The 13123-nt window shown below is 43.0% G+C and overlaps 1 protein-coding gene across 1 annotated transcript in view; it reads right to left on the minus strand.

Moving 5' to 3' along the window:
• The window catches only part of COL24A1 (collagen type XXIV alpha 1 chain), a 500281-nt gene that overhangs the window by 205877 nt on the left and 281281 nt on the right, over nt 1–13123 (minus strand). The window contains exons 26-28 of the mRNA XM_038745410.1: nt 10297–10350; nt 6215–6268; nt 3051–3104 (exon numbers count right to left, since the gene is read on the minus strand). Of these exons, the coding sequence (XP_038601338.1) occupies nt 3051–3104; nt 6215–6268; nt 10297–10350 (162 nt within the window). The remainder of the gene's footprint in view (nt 1–3050; nt 3105–6214; nt 6269–10296; nt 10351–13123) is intronic.

Consider the following 13123-nt stretch of genomic DNA (forward strand, 5'->3'; position numbering starts at 1 on the left):
GTACAGTGCTCTGCACACACTAAACACTCAATAAATACAATGGCTGACTGAATTGATTGATTTTAAATTGAGGTGTATTCCAGTGAAATTGAAATCTGAGGAACTAGTTGTGGGCAGGGAATGTCACCATTTATCGTTGTAGTTTCCCAAGCCTTGTACAGTGCTCTGCACACAGTAAGTGCTTAATAAATAAATTTAATGAAAAAATCACACAAATATGCTAAATCAGACTTTGCTTAAAGACCAACACATTTGTGTTCATTGTCACATAAAAGTGGAAGTCCCTGTCCAAATCTATTCTAATTATGTGGATTGATTTGTTAATTAGGTTCTCACTATCCCGTTAACACCTGTGTGTTAGTTTGATGTCCCTGTTATATCCCTAGGCTAAAGCCTCATTTTTCTGGTCTTCAAAGCCACTGAACTGCCAAACTACAGTTGTGTATCCACTGAGGGTTGCACCTATCTAATAGTCATTCAATCGTATTTATTGAGCATTTACTGTGTGCAGAGCACTGTATGAAGTACTTGGGAGAGTACAGTAAAACAATGAACAGACACATTCCCTGCCCACAATGAGTTTACAGACTAGAAGGACGAGCTTAGAGAGACCTCCTGCCTAAATAGGATATCAAAAAAATCACTCTGTATACATAATACATATTTCAATATTCTAGGGACAATGCTTGGATGTAACTATACCCCCTAATAATAATAATAATATTTGTTAAGCACTTACCATGTGCCAGGCACTGTACTAAGCACTGGGGTGAATATGTGCAAATCAGGCTGGACACAGTCCGTGCCCCATGTGGGGCTCACAGTCTCAATCCCCATTTTACAGAAGAGATAACTGAGGTACAGAGGCAGTGAAATGACTTGCCCAAGGTCACACAGCAGACAAATGGCAGATCTGGGATTAGAACCCATGACCTTTTTGACTCCCAAACCGGTGCTTTATACACTACACCGTGCTGCTTCTGGTCCTTACTGGTCTCCTAATGTAATACCATCCAAGAGATTCACTCTTTTCCTAAACCTTTTCCTGAGTAGGGAGCAAACTGATTTCCTGGAGTTTTTCAACTTCCCAACATTTCCACCCGGGGGTGTTGCGGGTAGAGAAAGCATTATTGGAGCTCTATTTGTAATAGGAATTCTGGATCAAGGGGATGAAAAGTGCTGTAAAATTAGATATTCTTTAAATTTTCATTGTTTGATCCATTTTAGTTAATTCATCTAGAGTCCACATGCATGATGAAGCCTAAAGTGGAAATATTTAAGCACAGGGGTGGGGGTTGAAAGATCTAGGGTAATTCCCCTTCCAGATCCTTTGATAATTGTAATGATGATGATGATAATAATAATAATAATAATAATAATTAGTACTTAATATGTGGCAAGCACTGTTCTAAGCTCTGGGGTAAGGTACAAGTTTAGCAGGTTGGACACAGTCCCTGTCCCACAAGGGGCTCACAATCAAAGTAGGAGGGAGTTAGATTTAATTCCTCTTTTCCAGATGAGGTAACTGAGGCCCAGAGAAGCGAAGTGACTCACCCAAGGTCCCACAGCAGAAATGTGGCAGAACTAGGGTCCTCTGACTCCCAGGTTCATGCTCTTCCCACTAGACAACGCCACTTCTCTGCTTTAGGCTGGGGAGTAGTGGAGCAGTGTGGCTTAGTGGAAAGAGCTCGGGCTTGGAAGTCAGAGGTCGTGGGTTCTAATCCCAGCTCCACCACTTATCAGCCGTATGACTTTGGGCAAGTCACTTAGCTTCTCTGTGCCTCAGTTCCCTCATCTGGAAAATGGGGATTAAGACTGTGAGCCCCACATGGTACAACCTGATTACCTTGTATCTACTCCAGTGCTTAGAACAGTTCTTGGCACGTAGTAAGCGCTTAACAAATACCGCAGTTATTACTATTATTATTAAAATAACAGAAATTGCAAGCTAAATGGCCCCCTTTCCCCCCCCCATTCATTCATTCAATTCAATCGTATTTATTGACAGCGCTTACTGTGTGCAGAGCACTGTACTAAGTACTTGGAAAGTACAATTTGGCAACTGATAGAGACAGTCCCTACCCAACAACGGGCTTACAGTCTAGAAGCAACGGGCTCACAGTCTAGAAGACCCTTCTCTTTGACTCGTCTTATAGAACTCTGGGAGCCCAGACCCTGTAATAATAATAATAATAATAATAATAATAATGGTATTTATTAAGTGCTTCCTATGTGCCAAGCACTGTTCTAAGTACTTGGTGGGGCTCACTTTTCCTGGTTTACGGGATTCCAGAGAGCTGGTGCTGGGAAGGATGGTGGGGGCAGGGGTGGGGGAAAGGGGTTAATTGGGCCTTCAGTGACTCCGGAGCAAATGTGATCCTCCCTCTTCCCACAGCTCAGCGTGACAACTGCACTTGTGGGGTTGAGCCCCCTTGGCCATGGAGTTGGCCCTCCTTAAGATGGAGGCCTTGGATATACAATCTCTTCTTATAAATAAAATGGAAAAAAATTGTGGTATTTAAGCACTTACTATGTGCCAGACACTGTACTCAGTGCTGGGGTAGAAAAAAGATAATCTGACTGGACACAGTCCCTGTCCCACTTGGTGCTCACAGTGATAATAATGATAATGATGGCATTTATTAAGCACTTACTATGTGCAAAGCACTGTTCTAAGCACTGGAGAGGTTGTCCCACGGGGGGCTCGCGGTATTAATCCCCATTTTACAGATGAGGTAACTGAGGCACAGAGAAGTGAAGTGACTTGCCCAAAGTCACACAGCTGACAATTGGCGGAGCCGGAGTTTGAACCCATGACCTCTGACTCCAAAGCCCATGCTCTTTCCACTGAGCCAGGCTGCTTCTCTGCTTCTCAGTATTAATCCCCATTTTACAGATGAGGTGCCTGAGGCACAGAGAAGTGAAGGAATTTGCCCAAGGTCACACAGCAGACAAGTGGGAGAGCTGGGATTAGAACCCACACTCTTCTGACTCTCACGCTGAGAATTTTACTATGGCTGAGGAACTTTTCTTATTTCAGAGCTACTTACTCTCCGCCCCTTGGGACCTTGAACGCCTGGAGGTCCTCTTACTCCTACGTGACCCTAAAATAAATAAAGCAGTATATCAATCAATCAATTAATCATATTTATTGAGCACTTACTGTGGGGAGAGCACTATATTAAGCACTTGGGAGAGTACAGTACAACCAAGTTGGTAGGCAGGTTCCCTCCCCACAATGAGCTTGCAGTCTACATTTTACAATCAAGCAAGGAATTTTGCATTGTTTTTTAGAAGTAATAAGTGATAGCACTGCCTCTCTGACTTTTCTCTTCTTCACAGGCATTCCAGAAGAAGTTCATCAGTATCCTTGCTATTTGAGATCTGAGCAACATAGTGTAACCAAACTGCTTCTGACCTAAAAGAAACTGTAGAAACTATTACTCAAGAACTTAAAGGTTTTGTTCACCCTCTTTCGAACTGTCCTTCCGTGATATGAGTTCTCACCACCACAGCCATTTCCTGAAATTTAAATCGTCACACATCTCCTCACCCATGAGGAACCACAAAAAAAACCACTTAAATGCACCATTTAAAATGGTGGGCTTGGAAGGGAGGCTGAATTGGTATTAAGTCTGAGGCCGGTTAAAATAAATTTCCTAGATTTCAGGTGACAGACCCAATAGACCAGATGAATAATTAAACACTGGACAGGATTAGCCTTGGGCTTACAGAAACCCAGGCTGACCTCCAATCTGAAAGACTGTCTGTGCGGGTCAGTGAAGAAAAGGCTGCAACTGTGTCCTTGATTAGTTTAGGGAAAGGAGATTTGGGTTCTTGTTTTCTGTTAGACTGTAAGGTCCTTGAGAGGCAGTATCTTTTAATTGCACTTATCCAAGTGCTAAGTACAGAGAGCTAAATGCAGTAAATACAGTTGGTTCTCCTGTAATGTTGGGGATATGTTCCTGATGACCCCCCAGTAAAGAAAACCAAAAAGCAGCATGGCCTGGTGGAAAGGCCCTTCAAGGCCCTACTGAGAGCTCACCTCCTCCAGGAGGCCTTCCCAGACTGAGTCCCCTCCTTCCTCTTCCCCTCCTCCCTCTCTCCATCCCCCCCTCCTTACCTCCTACCCTTCCCCACAGCACCTGTATATATGTATATATGTTTGTACGTATTTATTACTCTATTTATTTTACTTGTACATATTCTATTTATTTTATTTTGTTAATATGTTTTGTTTTGTTCTCTGTCTCCCCTTCTAGACTGAGCGCCCACTGTTGGGTAGGGACCGTCTCTATATGTTGCCAACTTGTACTTCCCAAGCGCTTAGTACAGTGCTCTGCACACAGTAAGTGCTCAATAAATACAATTGAATGAATGAATGAATGAAAGAACTCGGGCCTGGAAATCAGGGGACCTGGATTCTAATCCTAGCTGTGCCACTTGTATGTTGAGTGACCCTGGATAAATCAGCTAACTTCCCTGGGCCTCAGTTCCCTCATCTGTAAACTGGGGATTAAGACTGTGAGCCCCTTATGAGGTGTGGACTGTATCACCCTGATAATAATAATAATAATGATGGCATTTATTATTCACTTACTATGTGCAAAGCACTGTTCTAAGTGCTGGGGAGGTTACAAGGTGATCAGGTTGTCCCATGGGGGGCTCACAGTCTTAATCCCCATTTTACAGATAAGGGAACTGAGGCCCAGAGAAGTTAAGTGAGTTGCCCAAAGTCACACAGCTGACAATTGGCGGAGCCAGGATTTGAACCCATGACCTCTGACTCCAAAGCCCGTGCTCTTTTCCGTTGAGCCACGCTGCTTCTCTAATCTTGCATCTACCCCAGCACATATTGCAGTGCTTTGCACATAATAAGTGCTTAGCTACTACCATAAAAAAAGAAAACTCATGTTATACTGCAAGAATTTTGACCAGATCTGCATGTGTGGAAATAATAATGATGAAAATGGTAATTCTTAAATGTTTACTATGTGACAAACCCTGTACTAAGAGCCGGAATAGGTACGCTTTAAGCATATTAGACACAGTCTCTGTCCCCCATGGGTCTCACAGTCTAAATGGGAATGAGAACAAGTATTTAATTCCCATTTTACAGATGCGGAAACTAAGGCATAGAGAAATAAAGTGCCCAACGTCCCACAGCAGTCAAGTGGCAGAGCTGGAATTAGAACACAGTTCAGTTCCCTCATCTGGAAAATGGGGATTAAGACTGTGAGCCCCCCGTGGGACAACCTGATCACCTTGTAACCTCCCCAGTGCTTAGAACAGTGCTTTGCACATAGTAAGCACTTAATAAATGCCATTATTATTATTATTATTAGTCCAATTTCCTCATCTCTTTCTCTTTCCATTAGACAGATGTGCGTTGTCTGAAGAACATTGTTTAATTACCCAATAACATTCTTTTCAAATGTCTGGCGAAAAATGCCTGTTTTGGGAGAACTGGGTATTTAATGGGCGGGAGTTAAAGTAGAACAAGGGGCCAACCTAGAGGCCTTTCTCCTCCAAGAGGTCTTCCCAGACTAAGCCCCCCCACGTTCCTTTTCTCCCACTCCCTTCTGCCTCACCTGACTTGCTCCCTTTGCTCTTCCCCATCACCCAGCCCCACACCACTTATGCACATAGCTGTCTTTTACTTATTTATATTGATGTCCATCTTCCCGCCTCTAGACTTTAAGCTCACTGTGGGCAGGGAGTGTGTCTGTTGTCGTAACCTTCTAACTGTGTCTCAATCTTTCCTGTCTCACTGCTGACCCCTGGCCCACATCCTACCTCTGTTCTGGAATACCCTCCCTCTTCAAATCCACCAGGAAATTACCTTCCCCCTGCTTCAAAGCCTTAAGTCAATCTCCTCCAAGAGGCCCTCCCAGATTAAGCCCCACTTTTCCTCATCTCCCACTCCCTTCTGCATAGCCCTGACTTGCTCCCTTTTCTCTTCCCCCCTCCCAGCCCTAAAGCACTTATGTATATATCTGTAATTTGATTTATTTGCATTGATTTCTGTTTATTTGTATTGGTGTCTGTCTCCCCCAGTCCAGACCGTGAGCTCACTGTGGTCAGGGACTGTCACTCTTAATTGTTGTACTGCACTTTCCCAAGTGCTTAGCACGGTGCTCTGCACACAGTAAGCACTCAATAAATACGACTGAATGAATGAAGAAATCTTAGGCAAAAGCCAATCTCTACTTACAGGAAATCCAGGAGCACCTAAGGGGCCTGGAACACCTGGAGAACCTGGATACCCCTGCCATGGAAGTGAAAACGGGAAAACCATTAAACATGTCAGACATCCATTTGGGAATTAAGCAATTCATTGAAGACACAAAATGACCAGAAATTGGCAACAAGGACACAGTGATTATCTGGTAAAAGACTCCCTTCTCAGATGCCAGATTTTAGTAAGCATCAAGAGAGATTCAGAGAGGTTACTGTAGGGCAGAGAATGACACATATGCAGAGCAAGCAGTTTGGCGTGGCTAGATAGGAAAAACATCAGTTAAGCATCATTCATTCATTTCATTCAATCATATTTATTAAGCACTTAGTGTGTGCAGAGCACTGTACTAAGCGCTTGAGAAGTACAAGTCACCAACATATAGAGACGGTCCCAACCCAACAAAGGGCTAACAGTCTAGAAGTAATGTTCTGTGCCTCACTTCAAAGACTTTAACCCATTTTGGTCCCTGTTAGTGAGAAGAGACATGAGATGTGCATCTAGCTTTATATCTATTTATTCTGATGACTTGTCACCTGTCCACATGTTCTGTTTTGTTGTCTGTCTCTCCCTTCTAGACTGTGAGCCCATTGCTGGGTAGGGATCATCTCTATATGTTGCCAACTTGTACTTCCCAAGTGCTTAGTACAGTGCTCTGCACACAGTAAGCCCTCAATAAATACAATTGAATGAATGACTGAATGAACCAGGGACACCGGTCTTAGAATTAATAATAAATAATAATGATGGCATTTGTTAAGTGCTTACTATGTGCAAAGCACTGTTCTAAGCTCAGGGGAAGATAGAAGGTGATCAAGTTGTCCAGTTGATCAGTCTTAATCCCCATTCTACAGATCAGGTAACTGAGGCCCAGAGAAGTTAAGTGACTTGCCCAAAGTCACACAGCTGACAAGTGGCAGAGCCAGGATTTGAACCCATGACGTCTGACTCCCAAGCCTGTGCTCTTTCCACTGAGCCACGCTGCTTCTCTTGGAAAGCTCAGAAAGCAGTGACTAATATCAATGGGCCTAGAAATGGAGCTTGCTAAAGGGTTGGAATAACCACAGGATGTAACTGTGACTTGTTGAGTCTCTTGGTGACACGATGGATCCTTGTACCTGATAATAATAATAATTGATAATAATTATGGTACTCTTTAAGCACTAGCTAAGTGCCAGTGCCAAGTGCTGTTCTAAGTGCTGGGATTGTTATAAGTTAATCAGGTTGGCTACAGTCCCTGTCCTACATGGGGTTTATAGTCTAAGTAGGAGAGATTTATCTATTTCTCTATCTATTTATTTATTTATTTATTTATTTATTTATATTAATGTCTATCCACCCCTCTAAACTGTGAGCTCGTAGTGGGCAGGAATGTGTCTGTTGTTACAATGTACTCTCCCAAGAGCGTAGTAGTACAGTGCTCTGCACACAGTAAGTGCTCAATAAATGCGATTGATGATGATGATAGTACAGTGCTTTGCACACAGTAAGTGCTCAATAAATATGATCGAAAGAATGAATGAATGACTAGGATTTAATCCCCATTTTACAGATGAGGTAACTGAGCTACAGAGAAGTTAAGTGACTTGCCCAAGGTCACACAGCAGACACATAATAATGATAATAATAATGGCATTTATTAAGCGCTTACTATGTGCAAAGCACTGTTCTAAGCGCTGGGGAAGTTACAAGGTGATCTGGTTGTCCCACGGGGGGCTCACAGTCTTAATCCCCATTTTACAGAAGAGGGAACTGAGGCCCAGAGAAGTTAAGTGACTTGCCCAAAGTCACCCAGCTGACAATTGGCAGAGCCGGGATTTGAACCCATGACCTCTGACTCCAAAGCCCAGGCTCTTTTCCATTGAGCCACGCTGCTTCAAGAGCCAGATTTCGAACCTAGGTCTCCTGGCTCTCAAGGCTGCGCTCTTTCGAGTAGGGCATGCTGCTTCTCTATCTGATTTTAGGGGCTCACCATCCTTCTTGGCTAACAGCATAAATGGGCATCTAGCTAGGATTTTACTGACTCATTGGGACATTATTTCTGTTGCCAATTTGTACTTCCCAAGTGCTTAGTACAGTGCTCTGCACATAGTAAGCACTCAATAAATACAATTGATGATGACGATGATGATGATGTGAAAGAGGAACTGCCCCTCTGGACAGAACAAGAGATCGACTGACTGATCCCATCGGAAATCTCATCTCGGGGGCTTTATGGGAAACACCAGAGCATGCTTTGATCCCAGGCATCACGCTGTCTGGGAACCCCAGCGTAACCTAGTATAAAGTCCAAACAAAAGAAACCAGAGGGGTGCCATCTGATTATATTCTCTGGTTTTTTTTCTAGGTCCAAAGGATGGCATGGAGAGTTCCAACTTCTCCATGGTGGTCTGATGAAACAGTCTCCCTTTCCATCTGGGGATTTGCACACTAGCACTAATGAGCAGAAGTGAGACTTGGTTTATCCAGAAAACAAATATGTGGGTTTCCTCAAAAGGCAAGTGGGGCATTGAGTAGGGATGCACACCTACTTTTCCTTTTATGAGAAGCATAAAAGCGTGGGAAGGATGGGAAGCAGCATGGCCTAGTGGAAAGATATCAGGCTTGAGAGTCAGGGAAACTGAGTTCTAATCCCAGCTCTGCCACTTGTTTTTTAAGTGACCTTTGGAAAGTCGCTTAATTTCTCTCTGCCTCAGTGTTCTCAGCTGTGAAATGGGAATTCAATTCATGTTCTCCCTCTTACTTAGACTACTAGCCCCATGTGGAACAAGGATGGTGTCCAACCTGGTCTTCTAGACTGTGAGCCTGCTGTTGAGTAAGGACCATCTCTCTCTGTTGCCGACTTGTACTTCCCAAGCGCTTAGTACAGTGCCCTGCACACAATAAGTGCTCAACAAATACGATTGAATGAATGAATTAACTTGTATCTCCCCCAGTGCTAAGAACAATGATCGTCATACAGTAAGCACTTAAATTCCATTATCATCATCATTATTGTTATTATTCATGTCATTTGTTAAGCACTTACTATGTGCCAGGCATTGTACTAAGCAGTGGGGTAAATACAAGCTAATCAGGTTGGACACAATCCATGTCCCTTATGGGGCTCAAAGTATTAGTCCCCATTTTACAGATGAGGTAAGTGAGGCTCAGAGAAGTAAAGTGACTTGCCCAAAATCACACAGCTGACAAGTGGCAGAGCTTGTATTGAACCCCAGGTCCTTCTGACTCCCAGGCGTGTGCTCTATTCACTTAGCCAGACTGCTTCTCATTATTATTATTATTACTATTATTATTATTATTATTATTATTATTACTGTTTTATCCGCCCTCTTAGCCCATCAGTGATGCTACAATTGTCCAGTCCGAGGGTCAATTAAAGACCTGGATCTGCCAGCTGACTTCGTCTAGGCAAACCCCATAGGGGAGACTAGCTTTAAAAGTCTGACTTCGCACAAGGTGTACACATTGCTGGAATAATTTAATAATAATGATAATAATAATAATGATAATAATATTTGTTAAGCACTTACTCTATGGCAAGCACTGTTCAAAGCGCTGGGGTAGATACGAGATAATCAGGTCAGACACAGTCCCTGCCCCACATGTGGCCCACATGACACAGATAACTTGACCCAGCTGTCAGCGTGGCTCAGTGGAAAGAGCCCAGGCTTTGGAGTCAGAGGTCATGGGTTCAAATCCTGGCTCCGCCAATTGTCAGCTGTGTGACTTTGGGCAAGCCACTTCACTTCTCTGGGCCTCAGTTCCCTCATCTGTAAAATGGGGATTAAGACTGTGAGCCCCATGTGGGACAAACTGATCACCTTGTATACCCCCTGCACTTAGAACAGTGCTTTGCACATAGTAAGTGCTTAACAAATACCATCATTATTATTATTATTCATTCATTCAGTTGTATTTATCCAGTGCTTACTGTGTGCAGGACAATGTATTCAGCGCTTGGGAGAGTACAATACAATAATAAACAAATTCTCTGCCAGAAATAAGCATTATTTTATCCAACATGCAAGGAGGGCAGAACAGAGCTGGCTACTTACCGTGACGCCTTTTTCTCCAGGAGGACCCACTGGGCCCGGGCTTCCTCGCTCTCCCTTTGAGGCACAAAACAGGGGGACAACAAGGTGGTGTGTTAGTTATGACTATAGTAGTCAGTCCATTGTATTTATTGAGTGCTTAAATTGTGCAGATCACTGTACTAAGCACTAGGGAGAGTACATTATAACAATCAACAGGCATATTCCCTGCCCACGACGAGCTTAGTAAGCTCTCACACCCCACAGTTCCTGGACCACATTTTTAATAATACAATTTTCAAATGTAAAAATGCTTTTTTTGTTGTTTTTTAAAAAAGAAGGGGCAAATTTGAGGGAGGGAGCATTTAGAAAGGGAATGGAAATGACGTATATACAGTTGGACAAATGGGCCATATACGAACATCTTGCTTGTAGAGTAGAACACACCCAATTCTACAACGCAGAACATGGGTTCTTGCAAAATCTGCATTAAAGAAATTTGTGTTGTAGTACTCACCATGTCCACTGACATAGGTAGATAATAATAATAATAATGATGGCATTTATTAAGTGCTTACTATGTGCAAATCACTGTTCTAAGTGCTGGGGAGGTTACAATCAATCAATCAATCAATCAATCTTATTTATTGAGCGCTTACTGTGTGCAGAGCACTGTACTAAGCGCTTGGGAAGTACAAGTTGGCAACATATAGAGACAGTCCCTACCCAACAGTGGGCTCACAGTCTAAAAGGGGGAGACAGAGAACAAAACCATACTAACAAAATAAAATAAATAGAATAGATATGTACAAGTAAAATAAATAAATAAATAAATAAATAGAGTAATAAATATGTACAAACATATATACATATATACAGGTGCTGTGGGGAAGGGAAGGAGGTAAGATGGGGGGATGGACAGGGGGACGAGGGGGAGAGGAAGGAAGGGGCTCAGTCTGGGAAGGCCTCCTGGAGGAGGTGAGCTCTCAGTAGGGCCTCTCACAGTCTTAATCCTCATTTTACAGATGAGGTAACTGAGGCACACAGAAGTTAAGTGACTTGCCCAAAGTCACACAGCTGACAGTTGGCGGAGCCGGGATTTGAACCCATTACCTCTGACTCCAAAGCCCATTTGCTCTCAAACAATTTCTTCCCACATCCACAGTCTTCTAGACAGTGAGTCCACTGTTGGGTAGGGACCGTCTCTATATGTTGCCAACTTGTACTTCCCAAGCACTTAGTACAGTGCTCTGCACACAGTAAGCGCTCAATAAATACGATTGAATGAATGAATGAATGAATCCCATTACACTGTATCCAAACAGGCTTGCATTTTCAAATGAACGTTCTCTAACTCACCAACAGTGTTCTGGCCAAAATGCAGGGTGAAAAGGCACATTATGGCAGAACTGAATGTATTTAAAATGTGAAAGTCAGTGCTCAAAGCTTCAGAGGATGCAGACAGACAGGACCACAAGTTGGATTCTGGGCTTGTAATGTGTAATAATAACAACTGTGGCATTTGTTAAGCGCTTACTATGTGTTCAGGCACTGAGAAGCAGCGTGGCTTAGTGGAAAGAGCACAGTCTTGGGAGTCAGAGGTCACGGGTTCTAATCCTGGGTCCCCCACTTGTCAGCTGTATGATTTTGGGCAAGTCACTTAACTTCTCTGTGCCTCAACTCCCTCATCTGTAAAACGGGGATTAAGACTGTGAGCCCCATGTGGGACAACCTGATTATCTTGTATCTACCCCAGCACTTAGAACAGTGCTTGGTACACAGTAAGCACTTAACAAATACCATTATTATTATTATTACTAAGTGCTGGGATGGATACAGGCAAAATTGGGTTGGACACAGTCCCTGGTTCCACATGGAGCTCACAATCTCAATCCCCACGTGGGGTTCACAGTCTCAATCCCCACTTTACAGATGAGGTAACTGAGGCATAGAGAAGTGAATTGACTTACCCAAGGTCACAAAGCAGTCACTTGGCGGAGCCGGGATTAGAACCCATGACCATTTGACAGCCAACCCCGTGCTGTAACTACTGCACCATGCTGCTTCTCTGTTATGGGCAGGGAATGTGTCTGCTAATTCAGTTATACTGTACTCTCCCCAGCACTTAGTACAGTGCTCTGCACATAGTAAGTACTCAATAAATCCCATTAATTGATTAATGCTGACTATAAGAGTTTTACTTCACTAAAAGAATCACATTAGTATCACAAGATCACTTTAATCCTTGTCATCCTCATCCACTTCTAAGTTAAATAACAAAGATGAAACCTATGGTTTGTTCCCATCCTCAGCCTTTTTTTATGTATGTTTATTCAATTGGGCATTCAATTCTTTATTTTGAGTACTCTTTTGAAAATATTTTAATGTCTGTCACCCCCATTAGAGTATAAGCTCTTAGAAGGCAGAAAAGTAATCAATTTTTGTTTCGTACCAATCTATCAGTGAATCAGAGATATTTATTGAGTACTTTCTGGGTGCAGAACACTATACTAAGTACTTGTGCAAATAGAATCTAACAGAGCTGGTAGATGTAATCCCTGCCCAAAGTCCAAAGGGGAAGCCAGACACTGAAATAACAGCTTTCCAAGTGATCTAACTTCTCTGTGCCTCAGTTACCTCATCTGTCAAATGGGGATGACGACTGTGAGCCCCCCGTGGGACAACCTGATCACCTTGTATCCTCCCCAGCGCTTAGAACGGTGCTTTGCACATAGTAAGCGGTTAACAAATACCATCATTATTATTACTACGTGTGCTAAATTTGCATAATTTAAGTTGCGGTCTCATATTGCATTTGCATATCGCACTAAGCTTCATTACCAATGAAATA

The sequence above is a fragment of the Tachyglossus aculeatus genome, chromosome 4, assembly GCF_015852505.1.
Source record: "Tachyglossus aculeatus isolate mTacAcu1 chromosome 4, mTacAcu1.pri, whole genome shotgun sequence".
NCBI classification, from domain to species: Eukaryota; Metazoa; Chordata; class Mammalia; order Monotremata; family Tachyglossidae; genus Tachyglossus; species Tachyglossus aculeatus.